We start from the raw sequence: 21,985 nt of genomic DNA on the forward strand, positions 1-21,985 counted from the left end.
ACCTGGGGCTGGGGGCCCCGCGGGTGCACCTGTGGCCTCAGGTAAGGGGGAGCGTCTGTGGGGGTTGGGATCACCACCGGGGTTCGGCAGGGGGCGGGGACATGGAGATGGGGGGAGCCGCTCCTCAGCTCACAGAGCCATCCAGGGGTTGGGGGACGCTCGGGCCACTGCGGGTTCCTTATCTCTGAGAAACGCCTCCTCCCCTCCCCCACCGCGTTAGGTGCCTTCCGCGTGGGCCAAGCCCCCACTTGAAAATGCTGCGGCCCTCCCTCCCCCAACCTCGAGAAGTCATGACCTTCCCGGGGTGTACCGTCTCCCCCAGCGCAGATCCCGGCGCAATCTCCCCTTCCCCTGCAAACACACACACTCTGCATTGAGAAGGGGTAGGAGGTGAGGTGTCAATCCGCACACCTGGAGGGGAGGGGACTGCATGTGTGGCGTGGTGGGCGGCTGTCGCCCGAGGGCGGTCGTTTAGCCCCTGCCTGGGGGGCGGGTGTTTACGTGGACTGGTGTTCACTGGAGTTGAGAGGTGGGCGTGTGCGCTGGTGCAAGCCGAACTGGGGGATTAAGGAGCCAAGTGCAGACCCCTTGGTTGTTCTTTGGAGGATGCGTCGTGGTCGTCCGTTGTCAGGGCTCGAGGTCAAGGAGGAGTCGTGCACTCACCTAGCTTGCAGGGGAGGTCTGCCCAGGGGAGGAGAGACCTCAGCTGGCTAGCGGAAGACTCCCAAGGGGCACAGCCCCGCCCCTTCCATCAAGCAGGGGTTTGGGGGAAAGGATCAGCAGCAGGGGAATGAGGGACCCCCACCATCAGGGCTAGGGTTGGGAGGCAGAGAGGGAGTTAACTCCTCAGGCCCAGAAGGAAGAAGCTGTTTCCTCTTCTCACCAAGGAGTCTGAGGACTCCCTGGCCTTGCTTCCTAGGGTCTTGGGAGAAGTTTCCACTTCCCCATTTCTGAAAGCCCCTTGGCTAGACATGGCTGACTTCCATTTATGCTATTAGAATATCTCTCATTGTGCCCACTGTGTAAGATTCCCATTGTGTAAGATTCTCCCCTACAAGGGATTGCCCCAAGAAGGGTCTCTCCTACTCACCCCTTTCTTTATTTCCTCTTTCACTGTCTTTTGGCAGGTGAGAAACCTCCCTGAGTATGGGGAAAAAAGGCAGCTTTGCCCTGGTATTGGAGGATTTTCCTTGAAGTGGGGAACCAGATCTCTTCTGGACCCTTCCTGCCCTCTGTCCTCCTTCCAGGAGAGTTTCTGGTGCTGGGAAGTTCCTCAGGAAGAGGCCTGGAAGGCCAAGCCATGCTGGGCACTGGGAGATGGAAGGAAAGTTGCCAGACAAGAGTATTTTGAGACAACCCCTTCTTTCCAGGGGCTGGTCCTATTTTATTTGCATTCACTCACTGTCACATATTTGTTGAGCACCTGTTATATATCAGGCCCTGTGTTGGACACAGCAGGAAGAACAGATGACCAGGAAAAGGGTGCTGGAAGTTGGAAGGGGAGTGGCTGGAAGCATCTTCCGTTAGAGAACAGGGGAGGAGCCCTTTGCTGTCAGCCACCTAAGGCTGTCCCATGGGTTAAAACCCTGGAAAGAGACAGAGACAGAGGATGGATGGTTTCCCCAGAGGCCTCTCCCCACTATGATTTCCCCCCTAAGGACAGGGTTGCCAGGAGACTATGTGTCTCATTCCTGGTGGGGCTGACATGAAAAAGGACCGTTCTTACCACTTTCCTGAGGGAGGTCAGAAGATGGAAGGGGAGGATTCAGTCACATGCTCTAAGATCAGAGCCCAAAGTCCCAGGGTTTTGATCTTAGTGTGTTTCATACCTCCAAGTGACCTAAGCACAAACACAGATCCTCAGCTATCTTTACTGTTTAAAAGGACTCAGCTGGCCTTTCCTTTGTCACTGATGCCACACAGCCCTCTCCCTTGGCCACTGCTAGTGACCTATCCCTTCTAGGTGACTGAACCATGGACACTCACAACCGTGGGACCCTGGAGCAGGCCCATGTTGATGACATCATCAATGGCTGTAGCCAGTTCCTGTCCCTGTGTCCCTCCTGGGGGCAATGTGTTGACATTGGTGACAGGGTGAGGGGTCACCAATGACAGGGTTGAGCATCTTCTGACTCTTTTGAACCAAGAGATCACCTCTTTGACACATAATGACATGAGACAGTGGCCAAGGTGCCAGAGGCACACTGACCTGGCTAGCTGGGGGAAGAAGGGGTGGGTTTCTCTTTGTGGATGGCTCCGAGGCCATGCACATGTATTGTATGTGTGTTGCTTTGTGTGTGTTTCTATAGCCTGTGTGTGTGTGTCTCCATGTGAGTGGGGTGAGTATCTGTGTCTGTGTTTCTGTGACTCTGTGGGGTGCTTGTGAGAGTGTGCAGGCCTGAGGGGAGGGTCACGTGCATGTATGAGTGGGGGGTTCTGTCTCCCAGTTTGTTTGTTTCTGGGGCTCTTTCTGACCAAGGAGGGTTTCTGTTTCAGTACTTGTGGGCCTTAGTAGGTGTGTGTGTTTTTGTTGTGCTGGGTGTTTGTGGAAATGTCCTTACCTAAGGATGTGTCTGAGAATCTGAAGAGGCTCTGTGTGTGGGGATCTGTGGGTGGCCCGTGCACACACTGCCTGTGCCTGGTGTGAGGGTGGTGGTGGGTGAGGGGAACAAGGCTTCCTCTGCAGAGCCGTCCATCACTGCCGGGTGTGCGGACATGACTCTCATCATAAACCTCCTGGTGCCCTCTGCCTGGCTCTGCCTGCCCCCACATGTCCACTCCCTCCGCTACTCCCCGCCTTCCCAAGGCCATAGGCAGCTGTGGCTATGGCCTGTTACTTCACCCTCTTGCCTCCCCTCCCCTCAGCATCTGTGGGCACTCTGGCACCCACAGGGATGGCCTGTGTCCATAGATCATTCCAGGCATTGTCTAGGGCACAGACTTCGCCGTCCCCATCCTGTTTGGCATATGACCATTTTTCATCTTTTGGAGCTAGTGCTGGGGGGATTGTAGCTCAGATGGGGGTTGTCCTGGCAAATGAACCTCTTCCTCCCAGCCTTAGCCCTGAGTCACCTCACTCCAAAGGTCTACCTCAGGTAAAGCTTCCATCCAGCAGTGCCCCTCAACTCCTCCCTGCCATGAAAGGATTCAGGTGGCCCAGGACAACCTGGCATGGTGTCCTTCCCCTATGGGGGACTCTCGATGTCCCTGTCCTCTCCCACTGGCTCTGAGGCCAGGGCAATCTTGTCTGCTTGTGCCAGGCACCCCAGGGCCAGGCCATCTGCTGCCTCTGTCTTCCTGCTGAGGCTGGCACCGGTCAGCAGGGTGCCCTCAGCTTTGCCAGGAACCAACCCAGCCTCAGGGCTGCTCCTTCCTTGTCCTAAGCCATCTGGAAGGGCCTTCTGGTCTCAAGGGAGAGCAGGGTGGCTCTGGGTTGCTATGAGGAGGAATCTCAGGCTTCATATTCTGGGGATATTAGGAGGGGTACAAAGAACATCCTCTATCACCTAGCCAGCCACAGGATATTGCTAGACCCACTGTCTCCCCTAGCCACCTATCCATCACCCTGTGTTTGAGGCTACCAGCATCTGTAATCCAGGTCCCTCATGGACTTGGCCTCCCTATTCTGGCCTCAGCCTTCAGCCTCACTCCTGCACTCCCTGCCCCAACAGCCCTGCTGGGGTCTTGTCATCTTCCTCAGCCCCCTTAAACTCCCACCCTTTGCAGCAGACTATCTGCTTTCCCACTTGCCCAGGCTGCCCCCCAGCCAAGGTGGACTGTGGAGTATTCCATTGACCCACTCTCCACTTGCTTGTCCCTGGACACTGGCCCGCACTTTCCTCTCCCCTCAACATGCCTTTCTTCTGTCTCTGGCTGCTAATTTTTTAAAACCCAGCTCAAATGCCACCTCTTCCAGGAAATTTCTCCTTGCCTGCCACAACCACATGCCATTTCTCTGAACGCACAGCTCAGCTTTATCTCCGCTCCACCTTTGACTGTGTCTCATGGGTTCCCTATATCATGGTCATGGTCCTCTGTGCCTTTTTCTACCTGTAACTGTCTGAGGGCACTTACTATGTCTGGAATGTGTGGCCTATGAATATCTCTAGTGGTTCTCCCCTTCCCCCACCAGCAAGCCTGGAGCCTGCTCAGGGCCAGCCTGATGGGTGCGTCATGGTGTTGGTGCACCGTGGTGTTTAGGTCTCAGCAGAGAATAAGACCAGCCATGACTTCCTTCTTGCTCCTGGGAGGGTAGAGGGCCAATGTCCCAGGGCTGAGCACTAGGCTCCAGGGGTCTCTAACTCCCCTTGACCTGCCTCCACCCTCTCAGCCCCCTCATAACCATCTCTTCTCTTATTTCCATCAGCAGCCAAACTACTGGAGTTTCAAGGTCAGTGTGTGATGCTTCTGCTTCATGACAACTGCATGTGCTGTCCCTTCCCTGCCCTGCTCCTCCCTCACACATGCTTTGCACCAGGTTGTGCATCTGCACAGGCACCTCCTGGTGTGGGCGGTGGTCCTTGGCGCTACAGGCTGTGACTGCTGCTTGGGAAGTCTGGGTTTGCCTGCCAGGGCATGTGGATCCAGAGTGGGAGTTTGGGCCACCCCTGCTGGGGATTTGGGCTGAAGATGCTCAGTCCCCAGGTTTCCTCAGCCCATAAGAGGCATTTTAGAATGAGAAGGGCTGCCTGACATTGCCCCAGCTTGGAGAGATGGCTGGTTCTGAGTTAAGGACCTAGACCCCATGATGTTGAGGGCCCCATTTTTTGAACTCAGATTTTACCTTCCAGAGAGGCCACATGACTATAATGAGTCCCTCATTCTTTTCTTGCTCCCCATGGAAGCTGATCAGTGCCAGGCAAGAGATTCACAGCTCTGCACCCCCAAACTTGTTGTCTATGTGGAGGCCTAAGTTACGGAATGGATGCCTGTCTGCCTCCTCTGGAAATTCTGGAATATCCTGAGCTGGATAGCTGTCTGCCCCCTCCTAGGCATCCTGCTGATCCCTGGGGAGCACCTTCAGGTCCCTCCTCCATCTTCCCTGGCACCCAGGCCCAGAGCAGAGTGAACCAAGTGAGATACCACTTGCTTACTGGAGTCTGTGGCCCCTCAAGTCCCAGACATCATGGCAAGGCCTAGGAAGGATCCATCCCACACTCCCCAAGTGTCTTATTTGCAAGCATTCTGCCCAGCACTGCCAGAATCCTTGAATCAGAGAATCCAGGAACCATAGAATGATGGTGTCAAGCTCAGCTTCTTCAGAGGAGGTAGGAGAGGGCAGTGGTTAAATGCATGGATCTGAGAGCCAGGATACTTGGTAGTGAATTCCAGTCTTCTGCTGGCAAGTTACATAGTCTGCTCAGTCTTAGTTTGTCCTCTGTAAAGTGGAACAATGTCTATATCACTGAGTTGTTGTAAAGATAGAAAAACAGAAGTAATGTACATCCTAGACAGTTTGTGGCTGCTATCAAGCCTTCCATGGTAGCCAACCTCATCAGCTACCAGAATCATGGATGCTGACTTGATTCCCAAACCTCAAAGTCAGAATCACCATTGGAACTTGTCAAAAATCTTAAACCCAAGGCCCCAAAGCCAGAGATTCTGATTTAGTGAATGTGGGGTCCTGGGAAGAGTGTTTTTAAAAGCTTCCAAGTGACTCTTCCCCCATCTGTGGACAGCTTCTGGGAACCTCACATCCTAGTCTGACCACCCCCTCTGTCTGACTTCTAATCGGGAGGAACACCTCCAGGGACAAGTGCTCATTACTATAATACTGAGCAGCAGCTCCTTTCCTTTCTTTGCGTGAATCACTGTGTTTTCTCTTGCTATCTCCATCATGGGTGGGAAGTCCATTGGATGTGTCTCACTTTCCTCTGCCTGTTGCCTCAGCCCAAGTTTGGAGGGAAGTGCTGACAGATTTTCCTGCTTTATAAGGGGTTTTCTACAAAGACTGTGAGGATGGAATGGTGTCCTCCCTTAGACAGGAACTGGGGCAGCAGGGAGTGTGAGCATCTTTTCTCTCAGGGTTCCTACTTTCTTGGCAGTCAGCAACCCCCAGGATTCCTGCCCTGCCCCCTTCATTCTAGCCCCTGGTCCATCTTCTCACTGGCATATCATTGGTGCCCCCCTGGCACAGTGGCAATCCCCTACTCTTCATCTTTGCTAGCTGCCTCATTCTGCCTGAATTCTGTAGCCCCTGATCCACACCAGCCTGGCAACCACTGACCTTTCAGTTGCCAGGCAACCCAATGGCCATCAGACCAGACCTGGTTCCCCATACTGCTGCAGAGCTCCTCACCCTCCAGCTGGGGCTGAAGGTGAGAGAGAGGGACACAGGCTGGTACTGGTGGTCAGTATAGAGCTGAGTCAGAGCATCTAAAGTCTGGGCACAAATATCCCCCCAAGCAAGTCCAGTTCCTACGCTGCCTTCCTCTTCCCAAGACTCATGCCCACCCACTGGTCAAGGCATTATGCTTGAGGCTGGAAGCCCTGTGATGTCCCTTCCATGTCCCCAGCGAGGGTGGGGAACCTATGGCCTTAAGGCTACATTGTGGCTTTCTAGGTCCTTAAATTAGGCCTTTTGACTGAATCCAAATTTTACAGAAAAAAATCCTTTTAGTAAAAGGGGTGCAGGAGAGAAAGGTGAAGCTTTTCTTGGCTCCTTTAGTGCTTAAAAAAAGAACAATCTTGAAAACACAAGGCCGCAGATTCCCCACACCCTCACCTTGATCCCCCACAGGCCACTTGGGGACAGTGGGACACACTGACCATCCAAGGAAGATGCTCTCTCTTTTGGAGAGTGCTAATCCAACTGGAACATTAAATCAAGTTAAATCTAAGATGGAGATTAATTAGGGTTGATGAGGATTTGGGGAAAGAGGGAGCTGAAGAGAAGAATAAATGATTCCTTTTTAGAGATACTTTTATTGTTGTCTTTTTTAAATTATTAAAGTAATATATTCTGATTGTGCAAAATGTATACAATTTTGTAGAGAAATCCATAAAGGAAAACAGAAAGCTCTCTCTGAACGTTGAGATAACCAATGTTAATGGTTTTGAGTGATTTGTCATTGGAATAGATCATTTATTTTACAGAAAAATACATCTAAGTAGCATAGTTTTTTCTTGATAGCATATGTATATACAGTACATATATGCACATAACATGGAATGATATAGATCCGATCCACTACCTTACTCCCTTAAATAAATGAGTTTCTGCATAGCAACCAGGTTGGAGGGGAGGGACTAGGGTAGAATGGGAGGGGCCGTGGCCCTGAGTGACAGCCCCAGCCTTCAGCCAAAAGTAGGCTCTCAAAGTGCAGTAGAAGTAATCTTGTGACTCCTCTCCCCCCAAGGCAAGAGAGCAATCAAGCTGTCCTGTGACATCCTTCCCTACCGCCCAACCAGATACCAGCCTCAGCTGTAGCTTCAAGGGAGAGGTTGCCGCTGGAGTTCTAGGGGAGGCTAGCCACACCGGCTGGCTGTGGCAGCTTGTGCTTTGCGAGAGGGACTGAAGCCTGGCCGTGTGCCACGTACACATGTGTATAACAGCAGGCTTAGCATGTACAGTGTATGCACTAGACGGAGAGTCTGTTTGAAACTGGGGTCCAACTGGTTTTGAGGGGTATGAGATAGTTTTCCGAGTTACCCTAAATCAAAGACATTGGTTTAGATGATGGACCCACCTCCTACAGCTGGAGTCCTGGGGTCCTAGCTCTCCTTGCTTTCTGCATGGGGCCTGCTTCCTGGCCCCACCCCCACCCCCACCCTCTGAACTCCACGAAGAATAAATTTGCCGCTCACAAACCCGCCACTTAATTAATGTCTGGAACTAATGCCCCAATTTGTTCAACGATTCTGCTGCTCACCTCGGTGACAAATTTGTGTTGTTGTTCTTTGGAAGCTTAAAATAGCAGGTGTGCCCATGGCTTCTGCTCAGCTGGTTTCTCGTCTGCTTTTCCAGGGTGCCTGAGTCCTTTGCCCACTCCTTCCCTGCTTCCCCGCCAAGGCCCCAGAGAGGTTGGGGAATGCTCTCGTAGACACACAGCAAGCCTGGAATGTGTGCCAGTGTCTCTCGCTGGCCAACCTCCCCAGGGGCTGGGTGGGGACAGCAGCCAGCGGAGAGGGACTCATGCTTGGTTCCTCTCACCCTGCCCTGCTCCTGTAGACCCGCAGCTCGCGCCACACTCAGGGAGCCCAGCCGGGGCTGGCAGACCAGGCGGCCAAGCTGTCGTACGCCTCGGCTGAGTCGCTGGAGACCATGTCGGAGGCCGAGCTGCCCCTGGGCTTCAGCAGGATGAACCGCTTCCGACAGAGCCTGCCCCTCTCCCGCTCTGCCAGCCAGACCAAGCTGCGCTCCCCAGGTACTGCCTACCGGGTCCACCCTCCCTCCCGGCCACAGGCTCCTCCCTCCTCTTCTTCGCCCCTCCCCCAACCCGCCCCGTCCCTACACCACTCGTCTGTTTTCTGGCTCTGCCTGCCCTTCCTGCCCTGTCTGCTCCAACAAATTCTCTCCTTACTCTCCCCCTCTAACCCCTTCCTCCCTCCCTCAGCACCCCTAGCCCGGCTGCCTTCTCTGCAAGGCTCCTCTCTCCGTCAGCTTCTTTTTCTCTCCCTGGGCAGTCCCCCTCCTTTCTTCGTCCCCGTCTCTTCCCTTTTCCCGTCTCTTACATCTCTAACGCTCTCCAACCTCTCTCTTTCTATCCTTGACTCCTTCTCAACTTCTGCCCCACCCCCACCCGGCTCCTACCCCAATTCCATTTCCTTGTCTGGGCTCCTACTACCTGGGGTCCAGTGGGCAAGTGGAGAGGCTGGAGGCCCGGCCTGGCGCCTGCAAGAGCAGTATGAGGAGTGCCTGGGTGCACCTGCACTCGGGGGCGGCGTCAGGCCTCAGACCTTGCCGCTGCGGGGCCAGTGCAGCTCCCGAAAGCTTCCGTCGCTCTCCCGACGGGCAGCGTTGTGGCGGCGGCAGTGACAGCGAGGGCGGCGTCTCCTTCGCAGGGGTGCTGTTCCTGCAGTTTGGGGAGGAAACTCGACGCGTGCACATCACGCACGAGGTCAGCAGCCTGGACACGCTGCACGCACTCATCGCGCACATGTTCCCGCAGAAGCTCACCATGGGCATGCTTAAGTCGCCCAACACCGCCATCCTCATCAAAGACGAGGCTCGCAACGTCTTCTACGAGCTGGAGGATGTCCGGTGGGCGCGGCCCCAGGGGCGGGGGCTGGGTGGGCTCCCTCCTCCCCCCCACTCCTCCTCTGAGGGGCTCTCGACCCCTCAGGCCCTTCCAAAGCCCCTTCCCGGCTCAACCTCGGCCTCTCCCTCCTCCCTGAGCCCTACCACCCCAACCCCTTCCTCCATACTCCCAGCCCCCCACTCCCTAAATCATGCACTCCAGCTAGTATCTTGGTTTGTAACCTGAAAATGGTGCCTGAGGCCGAGGAAGTGGATGGGGTGGAGGCGCCGGGTGTATGTATTGGTGGCGGGCAGCCAGAAGCACAGATCCATTGAGAGAAGATTTAGGAAGGGGTTCTGGCTACTGGTGCCTCTTGCCACCCCTCTTCTCTCTGCCTGAAGTAGCCTACTCATTGTGTATGTCTAAGGTATGGAGTGTGACCCTCTGCTCCTTCCCTGCTTTGCCTCCCAGGGATATCCAGGACCGCAGTATTATCAAGATTTATAGGAAGGAGCCACTCTATGCTGCTTTCCCTGGCTCACACCTCACCAACGGGGACCTCCGGGTATGGCTGAGGATGTCCAGGTTATTGGGGAGGCTGGGTGGATTGGGGTCCAGGCGAGCAGAGTCTAGGCAGTTGTCACTGGGACCAGAGCCAGCTTTGGAAAAGGGAACATAGGGCCTGAGGTGGAGGATAGCTTCCATTAATTGTGGGATAACAGAAGAGCTCCTCCCCCCATCTGTCATTCCCCTCCATTCTAGGCCTGTCTACTCAGGGTTTCTCTAACATGCCTCTGGATATTCTAAGCCTTTTCGCCTTCTACATCCCCATCCCTTACCATAGTGTGGGCTGAAGGTTACACCTCTGGTGCCTCTCCATCTGCCACTTTCCCCTCCTTTCCCATAGGAGTCCTGATGGGAAAGGGACCCTAGATACAGCAGGATAGAGGGAAAGCAGAGAACAGAAGGGACTTCCTAAGCGTCAGGGAGGAGATGCTGGGTCCTCTAGCAAGGGGCAGTGGTCCCCTTTGTGACCAGCCCGCTGGGGTTCCGGGCTGTTATCTGAGCAGAGAGAGATGGTGTACGCGTCGCGGGAGTCATCGCCCACACGACGCCTCAACAACCTGTCGCCAGCGCCACATCTAGCTTCTGGCTCACCGCCGCCCGGGCTACCGTCGGGGCTGCCCTCTGGCTCGCCGTCGCGCTCGCGCCTCTCATACGCTGGTGCGCGCCCGCCATCATATGCTGGCAGCCCGGTGCATCACGCAGCCGAACGACTGGGAGGCGCCCCGGCCGCCCAGGGCGTCAGTCCCAGCCCCAGTGCCATCCTGGAGCGGCGCGACGTGAAGCCCGACGAGGACCTGGCGGGCAAGGCAGGCGGCATGGTGCTGGTGAAGGGCGAGGGCCTCTACGCCGACCCTTATGGGCTGCTGCACGAGGGCCGTCTGAGCCTGGCGGCGGCCGCAGGCGACCCGTTCGCCTACCCTGGGGCCGGCGGCCTCTACAAGCGTGGCTCAGTACGCTCGCTCAGCACCTACTCGGCCGCCGCGCTGCAGTCCGACCTGGAGGACTCGCTGTACAAGGCAGCAGGTGGCGGCCCGCTCTATGGCGACGGCTACGGCTTCCGTCTGCCGCCCTCCTCGCCCCAGAAGCTGACCGATGTGGCGGCACCCCCCGGAGGTCCCCCGCCGCCGCACAGCCCCTACTCAGGGCCGCCCAGCCGGGGCTCGCCAGTGCGCCAGTCCTTCCGCAAGGACTCAGGGTCCTCTTCTGTCTTCGCCGAGAGTCCTGGAGGCAAGACCCGCAGCACTGGCAGCACTTCGACGGCTGGAGCACCCCCTTCCGAGCTCTTCCCTGGGCCTGGGGAGCGTTCACTTGTTGGGTTTGGGCCACCAGTGCCAGCCAAGGACACGGAGACCAGGTAAGGGACACTCGCTAGGCCTAGGGAATGTGGGAGTGGGGAAAAGGAATGGCAGTCTTTGGCAAGTGTGTGTCCTGGACTCCAAGATCCCAGAGTTCTTTGTAGACCCTGCGTAGTCTTTAGAGGTTGCCAGAGCATATTGGAGTGACAGGGAGGCCTTTTCCTGCCATCTTCAACACTTGAAGGGGTTGAGGAGGGGTACCCAGAGGAGGACTCTGGAGACTTGCGTTTGCATCTGTTTACTGAGCCTCCGTTTCTCCAACTGTGAAACTGAGGGGCTGAATCAGCCCTTTTAATGCTTTTCTAGCTGGGACATAGAATCTGCAGTCTTGAGAGCTGTCCAGCACAGGGCCAGCTGAAGTCCACTGGGGAGGAGGGTGCTGGTAAGAAATAGGGATGGCGGCAAGAGCAGCATATTCTGTTACCTGGCCTCCAGGATAGGGAACCCTTCCCCAGCAATCAGTCCCCTCCAAAGGGTGCAGGGCTAGAGGAGGTAATTCTGCCCTTGGGCAGCACTGCTGAGAGGAGAAGCCATTGGCCTTCACACAGCCAGGTTGGGCAAAGCAATTTCTGCCCTGGTTTAGTGAGGCAAAACCATAAAAAATACTTGCACTTCCTTTGAGTGGTGTGGGAGGAGGGCTCCTTGGGGCTACTGGAGCCTTCAGGCCGGCTTTAGAGAGGAGGGTGGGAGAAAGACATGGAAGGCAGAGGAAGTAGGTACCAAGGCTTGGAGAGGTCAGGGTGGGCCTTAGGGAGGCAGTGGTGAGTGATGAGGCGGGTGCTGTGGGCTCAATCTTTAGGCTTTGGGACCCTTTAAACTGTCTATGTGCTGGCTACCAGTGAGAGAATGGTGCTTCTTCTGGTTGTCAATCTTAGCAATGGGGGACTGGTCAGGAGGGAGCCAATGCTCAAAGGAAAGGTTGCTCAGAGCTACCTTCCCCCCACTCCCACCCTAGGGAGCGCATGGAGGCCATGGAGAAGCAAATAGCCAGCCTCACAGGCCTGGTGCAGAGTGCTCTACTTCGAGGCTCGGAGCCTGAGACCCCCAGGTGAGGCCCCTCTCCCAACATCACTGCTAGGCCTGGGGGATGGGGCAGGAGAAGGAGAGATTGAGCCCTGGGCTCAACTCTGCCAGTGTCTCATTGGGTGACCCCAGGTGAGTCTCTTCCCTGCTCTGAGATCAGAGAACTGGAGATTACCTCTAAGGTCCTACCCAGCTCTGACAGTCTGGGTCTACCCTGCCCCATCTAATGGCTGTTTGTTTCCCCCTGTGCCACAGTGAGAAGATTGAAGGCTCCAATGGAGCAGCCACCCCCTCAGCACGTGAGTGACCTTCCTCCAACAAGTCCTTACCCTCTCAGAGCTTTAGTTTTCTTTTTCTTTTTTTAATTGTTGGGGATTCATAGAGGGTACAAGAAACCAGGTTACACTGATTGCATTTGTTAGGTAAATTTCGTGTCTTATCCCCAAAGGTGTGGCACACACCAAGACCCCACCCCCTCCCTCCTATTCTCTCTCTGCTCATTCTTTCCCCCAACTCTCCCTCCTTTCTCTCTCTGAGAGCTTTAGTTTTCTAATGTGTAAGTGGGGTTTAAACAATAGCTACATTGGGCTTTCAGTGGATAAATGCGTAGTCATCTTAGGCCAAAATGTCTTTGCCTTAGCACTTTGCTCCCCACAGCTGGGACTGACCACCACTTGGGATAGGGAGTCAGATTCATGTGCTTCTTAGGAGACTTATAGGGTCAAGGAGTGGGTGGGATCTTGCTCAGCCCCTCCCAGGCTCATGATTTGTTCCCCGTATATTCGCGGTCCTTCTTTGCAGCCGGAGGGTCGGGCAGCCGGAGCAGCGGGGCTACCCCGGTGTCTGGCCCTCCCCCGCCCTCAGCCAGCAGCACCCCTGCGGGGCAGCCCACTGCAGTCAGCCGTCTGCAGATGCAGTTGCACCTGCGAGGCCTGCAGAACAGTGCCAGCGACCTGCGCGGGCAGCTTCAGCAGTTGCGCAAGCTTCAGGTAGACCTCCTCCAGTCCCTGCCCCACCCACCCGCATACTTGCCGAAACCCCTTGCCACAAGTCGCGCCCCATTCCCTCCTCCTTCATTCCCCACAGAGCCGTCCCTGGCTGCTTACTGGCCCCTCTCCGAACCCTTTCTCCTCCCCTTCCTCGAGTACCGCCTCCCCCTCTGTCACTAAATCGTCGCTCGCTCACCAAGCCCCTACTCCTGGCCCGATCTCCTTACTGAGCCTTCCTTCCCCTTCCTTAGGTCCCCACCGCCCTCCACGAGCCCCAGTCCACCCACTAAGCCCCCCTCCCCCATCAGTATCCCTCGGGGGTCAGTTCCAGTACTTTTCAGCCCTGCTTTGCTTTTTCCCCCATTCGGCAGGAGCCCTTCCCCCAAGTGCCCTCAACTCCCCCTTATTGAACCGGGACAGTTTCCTTCGCCCCGCCTGACAGATGGTCCCACCTGTCAGGAACCTGGCATCAATACACCCGCTCCTCAAGCGGGCCCAGGGCCCGTCAGGTGAGGATAATGAGCAGAGACAAGCTGGGGATGGGGCAGAGAATTGCCATCTGGGCAATTGGTAAGCTCTCGCCCACCCCTGCCATTCGGCTTGGAACTGCATTGGACGATCGTTAACTTAGTCTTCCTGTCCCAGCCACAGAAACTCTTATCAAACTTTAGCTCTTGAGTCCTTCATTCCAGTCCCGTCCCCATTCCGGGTTGCTCAAGTCACAGCTACGCAGCCACACAGTAATCAGCGCCCCACATAGGGCCACCGGGTTCCTCAAATGTTCCCATCCCCTTCTTCTGCTTCTATATTTCCCTAGAATTTAACCTTGTCTTCCGCCACTCCCCCATCTCATCCCTTTGAGGCCACAGCTTTGCAGCCTCACCTTCTGCAGGGCCCAGTTTAGCATTCCTCGCTCCAAAATCCCCATCCGTTCTCCTGCCTCAGTTCTTCCTTGGAACTTAGCCCTCGGTCCCTGCCGCCCATCCCCATCCCACCCCATTGTTGAGACTCTGGGCCAAGCCAAACAGCCGCATCTTCGCGGACACCCCCTCTGCATTGCCCTGTCCCGGCCTTTTCCCGCTTCGCGCCTCCTCTCCCTCCCACTCGGGTCCATCGGTCCATCTGCGCGTCCCGCAGCTGCAGAACCAGGAGTCGGTGCGCGCGCTGCTGAAGCGCACGGAGGCGGAGCTGAGCATGCGCGTGTCGGAGGCGGCGCGGCGGCAGGAGGACCCGCTGCAGCGGCAGCGCACCCTGGTGGAGGAGGAGCGGCTGCGCTATCTCAATGACGAGGAGCTCATCACCCAGCAGCTCAAGTGAGGCGGGGCTCTCTGAGGAGGGAGGGCTAGGGGTGCGGCGGCGGTGACCTGCAACCTGGTTTCACTGGGAGGCAGAACTCCCTTACTGTTGAGTCATAGATGGCGTTGGTCTGTTCTGAACCCTTATGTCATTCTCTGGCCTGATTGCTCTGTGACCCACAGACCTTTGCCCCTCTGTCATTATTCCCAATTTCTTTTTTTCTGAATTGATGCCTGTTTTGTTTTCTGGGCTTGCTTCCTAAATGGTCTACAGTCTGGCTTCTTGTGACCTGCAGCTTCACTCTCATGTGGCCAGCTGTGCGATTTCTTTCTGCCCTCTGCCTGCTTTTATTCTGGCCTGTGATCTGTGCAAACTGACCCTCAGGTAGGACACTCAGGTAGAGTGTCAGGTGTTGCCAACCATCCAGCTCAGTGATTACCAGCCACCACTGGAGAGCTCATCCCCGATCTCTGAGACCAGTTATAGCCAAGGAAACCACTTTGTCTTCTCAGTGGAGCTGAAGGAGGGCTCTTCTAGTGTTTAATAGAGAACTCCCTGCTGCCAAATGCTTAGACATGGAGGGGTTAACAGAAGACTGTCTTCTGATCCAAATTTAGCAAATGGCTGTCTGGCCATGATTCCATTGTCTGGCACCTTTGAAGGGAGAAGTTGCCTTTCACCGTCCATTCAGGGAGTGAGCACCCCCACTTTGCTGCAGCTTTCCTTTGTTAGTTACTGCTCCTTCCTGCAGCCCCCAGACCTGGTGGCAGAGGGCACTAAGGGGCCTGAAGTCCAGCTCCAGCACTGAGGGTTTATGTTACCAGGGCATTTCCTGCCCTCTCTCTGTGCCCCAGCATCCCCATTTGTGCCAATATTAAGATTTTTGTGGTTATTTTCAGAAAGGGGTTGGGGTGTACAGGCCAGTGACTCAGGGAGCCAGGAGAGACTGTCCAGCTTCCTCACTAAGTCGTAAATGAACCTCTTGCAAGAGGCTCCTTGAGAAGGGTCACTGCTCCTCAGCCCGGGGCCCACACAACCTGATGGTGCATGTGCATTTCAGCAAGACTCTAAGGTAAAGATTCCCATGATACCATGTGGCTGAAATGAAGTAAGGGGCCACCCCATGTGGAAATAAGAGGCCACAGCCACCCTATCACCCTAGATGTGATAGCTTAATGACAACTCCAGCCAGATCTCCAAGCAGACTGGCAGCTGCCATCCCCCTCACCCAGGAAATTTCATTTAACTCACTTTCCTGTCCTTTCCTTGTTGCTTCCCATGGGTCAGAATTTTCAAAAGGAACTACTAAGACATTAAAGGGAAATTAAAGGAAATGTAAAAGCACAGAGGCAGAAGAGATGAAAGAACAAATTTGTGCTACTATCATTATGAGTGTCTGGTCCTTGGCTCCTGGGGGCCTTGGTTCTCCAGGAACACATAGACCGTGCCCACCTGCCACGTGCCTGTTATAAAATCTGTTATTCAGACTGCTCACTTGAAAGCTTGGGACATGCATTACTGCTTCTAGAATGTGGCTTCTGCCTCTTTGGGGTGGGATAGGGCCCAGGCTGCCTACAGGCCCTGGTATGTCTTTGGCCTGGCCATGAATCACTCCCCCCCCAGCTCCTGTAGGCTCCTCAAACATTAACCCATCAACCCTGAAGACCCTCAATCCGTGTGTCCCATAGCTGCAGAACCAGGAGTCATGTGAGGGCTGCTGAAGCCCCTACACGCTTACTCTTATTCCACTGTGCTAGCCCCTTCCCCTTTCCTGGCGTCTTGCTGGAGGTTAAGCCTGGTTCATTCTTCCTGGCTCACTCACCTGTTCATTCAGTCCAGGACTTAAGCTCCATCTGGACATCGCCTGAAGGGTCAGCCTTGGCTGACTGAGACATTTTGGGTCCTGGCACTGACCTTTGCCTAACTCAGCTTTGTAGGCATGTAATCTGTGCAATCACATAGCCCCCATGCTCAGAAGGGCCCTATGCTTGGTTTAAGGCTCTTCTTTCACTGTCTTGAATTCTTATTGCTTTTTGAACTAGAGGCACAACTTTCATATTGCATTGGGCCTTGAAAATTATTTAGCTAGGGGGCAGCGCCTGTGGCTCAAAAGGGTAGTGCGCTGGCCCCATATGCTGGAGGTGGCAGGTTCAAACCCAGCCCAGCCCCGGCTAAATAAATAAATAAAGTTTCTAAAAAGAAAAAAAAAATTATTTAGCTAGTTCCATACTGACCCTCCTCTCTTGACCCCTCCAAGACTAGGCCCAGTCACTCTCTGATCCAGTGCCTAAACCATCTGGCCTGGGACTCATTTGCAGAACCTTCCCCAGTTAGGGGCTCCCAAACTTTAGCATATTGGATGGTTAGAAAATCAAGGCACTAATTGAATCTAAGCAGGGGCCTGGTTCCTTCCACCCAAAGATTGCAATGTTGCTTCCTCCTAAAGGCTTAATCTGAGTCCTCCTTTCAATGAGGGCTGCCTCATCTCCCTTAAAGTGATGCTGGAGAATGACCGTTTTACAAAACCAGCACAGCCTGGGTCAGTCTGGTGTCACACATGCAAGCAGGAAAGAGTTGTTCTTTCTCATGTGGTGGAGCGGATGGAAATAGGACAGCGTGGGGTGTGTGAGTGATATTGATCCAGTGTGGAAGAGAGATGCAGCAGAACCAATGGCAGAAGTCAGACGTGAGTAGATCTTGCTTTGCCACAAAATGGTTGCATGACCTTGGACTAGTTAATGTTCTGAGCTCTTTTAGTCCTTTTTTTTTTTTAAAGTGCCAAAGCCTTAGTTAGGGTAGCTAATTAATTAGTTAGGGTTAAATGCTATAACAAATAAGCTCCCAAATTGTACAATGGTTCAGAAGTAATAGACATATCTTTCTTTCACATCGGATGGTATTGGGTGGATTAGGTTGGCTTTCCTCCACGTAGTCATTCTGGGACATAGGCTGATGGAGGTCTGCCATTTTCAAAATGTGCTCTCTAAGATCACCCAGAGAGTTTCCAGCTTACCAGAAGGAGAAGTGAGCATGGAGGAGCTTATGTGGGAGGGTTTTATGGGCCACGTCTGGAAGTAGCATGTACCCCATCCACTCATATTCCATAGGTTAGACCTCAGTTGAATGGCCATTTACGCAACGGAGGCTGGGAAGTGCAGTCTGGTGTCTGAGCCACTGTTTGTCCATGTGTAAACAGGAGGTAATAACTGTTCCCACCTATGGGATTTACTTTGAGGATTAATTAAGGTAATCAAAGTCAAGGGCTGAGTGTAGCAGCTGGCGTGCAGTAAATGCTTAACACAAGATAGCTCTTTAACTGGTAGTGCTGAGTCACAAGGATTTTGCCCTTGACTCCAACTTGGTCTGTCTTTTCTCCTGCTAGTTGGATGAAGATGTATAAGGCATGCTGATAAGATTTACTGATGACACAGAGCTTTAAGGGAGAGCAAATCTGTTGGATGGTAGAACTGCGATTCAGAAGTTGTTCGAACCTGGATTGAGCTGAAATCCAACAGATGGGATTTGACAGGAATGTATGTAACATCCTGCATGTGGGTCAGGGATGTCAGTGACTCAGGCACAGAATTGAAATGGCCTACCTGGGCAGCAGGTCCTTTTTTCACTTGCTCATTCGCTACATAATTATTTACCAGACATCCACTCTGCAGCAGGCATCATGCCAGGTGCTGGGAATTGGAAATAAATCCGGAAGACATGGTGCTTGCCTGCCTGGGGCTTGTGGTCCCGAAGGCTGCACAGTCCCACAAATGGGAGCTTCAGGGATTTGGGGGAGTAGGAGGCAGACCCCCAACTCCAAATGAGTGACTAAAGAGGAGCTTCCTAAGGACAAGTATAAATTAGCCTGTGGGGTGTGTGTGTGTGTGTGTGTGTGCATATGCACAGGGATGAATGGAATATTCTAGGCAGAAAGAACAGCATTATAAAGGGTCCGAGAGGGCAGCATATACAAGAACTTCAGGGATGTTCCAAATGGCTGTCAACAGTAACAGTCCAGGTGGGGGGCATAGGGTTTGCAGCTCAGCAGAGAGCAAGCTCCAGCAACTGAACCTTTGCCACCTGCTTTCCCATCTTCATTTAGTTTATTTCATCCTCCTAATGGCCCTATGAATAAGGGACTCTTACCATCCCCTGTTTTGAGACAAGGAAATTGAGGCCCAGAGATATTAGGTGACTTACTTGCCTGAGATCTCTTTTCTGGGAAAGCAGAGCTGGGACTGGAGCTTGGATCTACCTGACTCCAGAGCCAAATTTTCAACTATGACTCTTAGGCCCTTCTTTGGCTGTATTGAAGAGTTTAGATTTTAGCCCCAGAATAATGGGATCCATTTAGGGTTCAATGGAAGGGGCGGCGACCTGGTCTGATTAAGATGTGGGGTCTTAAATGACACAAGCTTAGCAGAAATCAATGAAAATCGAAAGCAGCTTTGGCCTCAAGAAAAGAGGCTGAGTGGCTAGATTATTTGAGAAAAGGCAGGTGGACATGATAGTGTCCCCTCAGACAAGAGACCCCTCAGGGGAATATTTTGCTGCTTCCAGTTCTCTGAAAGACTTCCAAGTTCTCTGCTGCTTCCTTGGCAGAATGAGAATCAGGGGCTGCAAGTTACAGGGAGGGATATTTGAGCTGATGGTGTGGAAGAGCAGAGTTTTCCAGTCGGGGGTCAGAGTACCTCTCAGCAAGCTCTTCTGAGGCCTCCTTCCCTCTGAGGCTCAGTATTGCTGATTTCACTTGGGCATGTGCCCTATACGTAGCTGGCTTTTAATTTTGATCTAATTGGTGGCCTGGTTTCTTTCCAGCTGCCCAATTTCAGGGGGCTGGGCTGGGGCCAGAGGGGCTGAGAGGGTCTCTCTGTGGCTACAGTGACCTGGAGAAATCGGTGGAGAAGATTCAGAGGGACATGTCCCACAATCACCGGCTAGTACCCGGCCCCGAGCTGGAAGAGAAGGCACTGGTGCTGAAGCAGCTTGGGGAGACGCTGACAGAGCTCAAGGGTAGGTCTGGGGCCAGCAAGCATGGTACATGGTCCAGGATGGGAGTCCCTCTAACGCTCTAGCCAACACCCCTGTCCTTCCAGTCCTCAGTGCTCTCTCTGGCCCCAGCTCACCCCTTCCTGTCCCCTCAGCTCACTTCCCAGGCCTGCAGAGCAAGATGCGGGTTGTGCTGCGTGTGGAGGTAGAGGCGGTGAAGTTCCTAAAGGAAGAGCCCCAGCGCCTGGACGGCCTCCTCAAGCGCTGCCGTGGGGTCACAGACACGCTGGCCCAGATCCGAAGGTCATTCTGTCCCCCACTTCTGATTTCCCTTGGGGTCACATACCTGGCCCAGATCCATAAGTCAACCTGAGCCCTTATCTTGACTCCCCCAAAGGTTGGTGCACTCTGACCTATGACCCCTTGCATGCCGTAGGCTCAGCTTTCCCTTGTGCTGGGATCAATCACTCCTACCCCAGCTCTCCCACCTCTCCTGCAAAATCCCAGAGCCCATCTCACACCCCACTTACCTCAGGCCAATCCCTCCTCAGAGGGGCCCACTACCCTGCTGGCCTCACAGCTGCTCCTAACTCTCCCAACCCTAGGCAAGTGGACGAGGGTGTATGGCCACCCCCCAACAACCTTCTGAATCAATCCCCCAAGAAGGTGACAGCTGAGACGGACTTCAACAAGACCTTGGACTTTGAAATGCCACCCCCCAGTCCCCCACTGAACCTCCATGAGCTGAGTGGGCCGACTGAGGGAGCCCCGCTCACCCCCAAGGGGGGCAACCCCACAAAAGGCCTAGACACTCCTGGCAAGAGAAATGTGGACAAGGCTGTGTCTGTTGAGGTGCTGGGGCCTGGGATTGAGGGTGGGGGCTGGTTCACAGGTTCTTACCACCAACCTGGGGGGGGCATGCCAAACTTGTAGGTCCTTTCTCTTGTAGGAGGAGGGTCAGTTCCCTAATGGAAGTCTAAGAAGCATAATGAGGGTGACATTAGTTCTGCTAGACAGAAAGCATATTCTAAAGCTGTAATAATCAAATCAGCGTGGTGTTAGCACCAGAACAGACTGTGGTCAATGAAACAGAACAGAATGTCCAGAAACAGGTCTAAGTATATCAAGAATGATCGTACATAATAAAGTGGCATTTCTGACCCCTGGGGATAGTGCGGAATACCCCTGGAGAAGTCAGAGGGTGCTGGGGGTGGGGACTGGATCAAATGTGAGCCTTCCTTTTCTATTCCTTGCATGTGACTGGGGGGAAGAAGTGAGGCCCCAGAGGTACCTAAGCAGGGTAACCACCTCAGTCCTGACTCTCAGCCTCCCCCTTCCCAAGGCTGCAGAGCGAGATTGGGAGGAGAAGAGGGCAGCTCTGACCCAGTACAGCGCCAAGGACATCAACCGGCTATTGGAGGAGACCCAGGCAGAGCTGCTCAAGGCCATACCTGACCTGGACTGTGCAAGCAAGGCACCCCCAGGCCCAGCCCCTACCCCAGACCACAAGCCCCCCAAGACCCCCCACGGCCAGAAGGCAGCTCCCCGAACGGAGCCCAGTGGGAGAAGGGGCTCAGGTATGAGGGTAGCAGGGACTGGGGAAGAGTCCAGAGTAGGGGGCCCCCCATCTGCAGGTGCTGTCAGGATGACAGCGGTGGGGAGCTTTGGGGAATGGGAATCACTGTGGTTGGGCTGCCAGAGGAGGGTGGCACTAGGGCATCAGCCACCTTCTAAGGGAAGACAGACCCAGAAGTACTGGTGAGTAGGCTCTGCCTAGGGCTTTTCCTGCTACCCTGAGAGCTGCCAAGAGCACCATTCCAGGGGGATGGGCAGATCCAGGCAGAGCCATCCACCTACAGATCTTGACTGAGCATGTGCCACCAACCAGGCTGTGCTGGGGGTACATTACAGCACTGATATTGATGCTGACACAGTTCTGGGGCTCCTCAGCCTGTCAGCAAGCTCACCAAGAGGCAGAAATCTGGACCAGACGTGGCAGTCATCATTCATTTATTTATTAATTCCTCCAACACCTATTTGTTAAGTACCTACTGTATGCTAAGTGCTGAGAATATAGAGATAAGGCAGGGTTTGATTTTAAGGAGCTCAAAACTTAGTGAGGGATGGCTGTGTCAGGTAGCTCATGCCTGTAATCTTAGCACTCTGAGGGGCTGAGGCAAGAGGATCGCTTGAGGTCAGAAGTTTAAGACCAGCCTAAGCAAGAGCAAGACCCATCTCTACAAAAAATAGAGAAAATTAGCTGGGTGTGTGTTGTCTATAGTCCCAGCTATTTGGGAAGCTGAGGCAGGAGGATGGCTTGAGCCCAGGCATGTGAGGTTGCTGTGAGTTACAGCAACATCTCTGCACTTTAGTTTGGGAGACAGAGCAAGACCTTGTCTCAGCAAAAAATAAAATAAAAAAGAAGTAGTAGTGAAGGAAATAATACTAACATTTCTGTTTGTCGCGCATTTACTATGCAATAAGAACTCTTCCAGGCTCGGCGACTATAGCTCAACCGGCTAAGGCGCCAGCCACGTACACCTAAGGTGGCGGGTTCGAATCACCAGCCCAGACCCGCCAAAACAACAAT

At 54.0% G+C, this 21,985-nt stretch overlaps 1 protein-coding gene across 1 annotated transcript in view; it reads left to right on the top strand.

Annotated features, from left to right (window-relative positions):
* Window positions 1–21,985, top strand: part of SRCIN1 (SRC kinase signaling inhibitor 1) — a 41,728-nt gene that overhangs the window by 6,106 nt on the left and 13,637 nt on the right. The window contains exons 2-14 of the mRNA XM_023511184.1: window positions 4,370–4,390; window positions 8,171–8,366; window positions 9,004–9,202; window positions 9,651–9,744; window positions 10,250–11,100; window positions 12,057–12,149; window positions 12,380–12,423; window positions 12,926–13,113; window positions 14,251–14,426; window positions 19,289–19,419; window positions 19,551–19,698; window positions 20,001–20,247; window positions 20,738–20,972. Coding sequence (XP_023366952.1) covers window positions 4,370–4,390; window positions 8,171–8,366; window positions 9,004–9,202; window positions 9,651–9,744; window positions 10,250–11,100; window positions 12,057–12,149; window positions 12,380–12,423; window positions 12,926–13,113; window positions 14,251–14,426; window positions 19,289–19,419; window positions 19,551–19,698; window positions 20,001–20,247; window positions 20,738–20,972 — 2,623 coding nt within the window. The remainder of the gene's footprint in view (window positions 1–4,369; window positions 4,391–8,170; window positions 8,367–9,003; window positions 9,203–9,650; window positions 9,745–10,249; window positions 11,101–12,056; window positions 12,150–12,379; window positions 12,424–12,925; window positions 13,114–14,250; window positions 14,427–19,288; window positions 19,420–19,550; window positions 19,699–20,000; window positions 20,248–20,737; window positions 20,973–21,985) is intronic.

This window comes from Otolemur garnettii, unplaced genomic scaffold (assembly GCF_000181295.1).
Source record: "Otolemur garnettii isolate 467f Iridium unplaced genomic scaffold, OtoGar3 scaffold00018, whole genome shotgun sequence".
In the NCBI taxonomy this organism is placed as follows: Eukaryota; Metazoa; Chordata; class Mammalia; order Primates; family Galagidae; genus Otolemur; species Otolemur garnettii.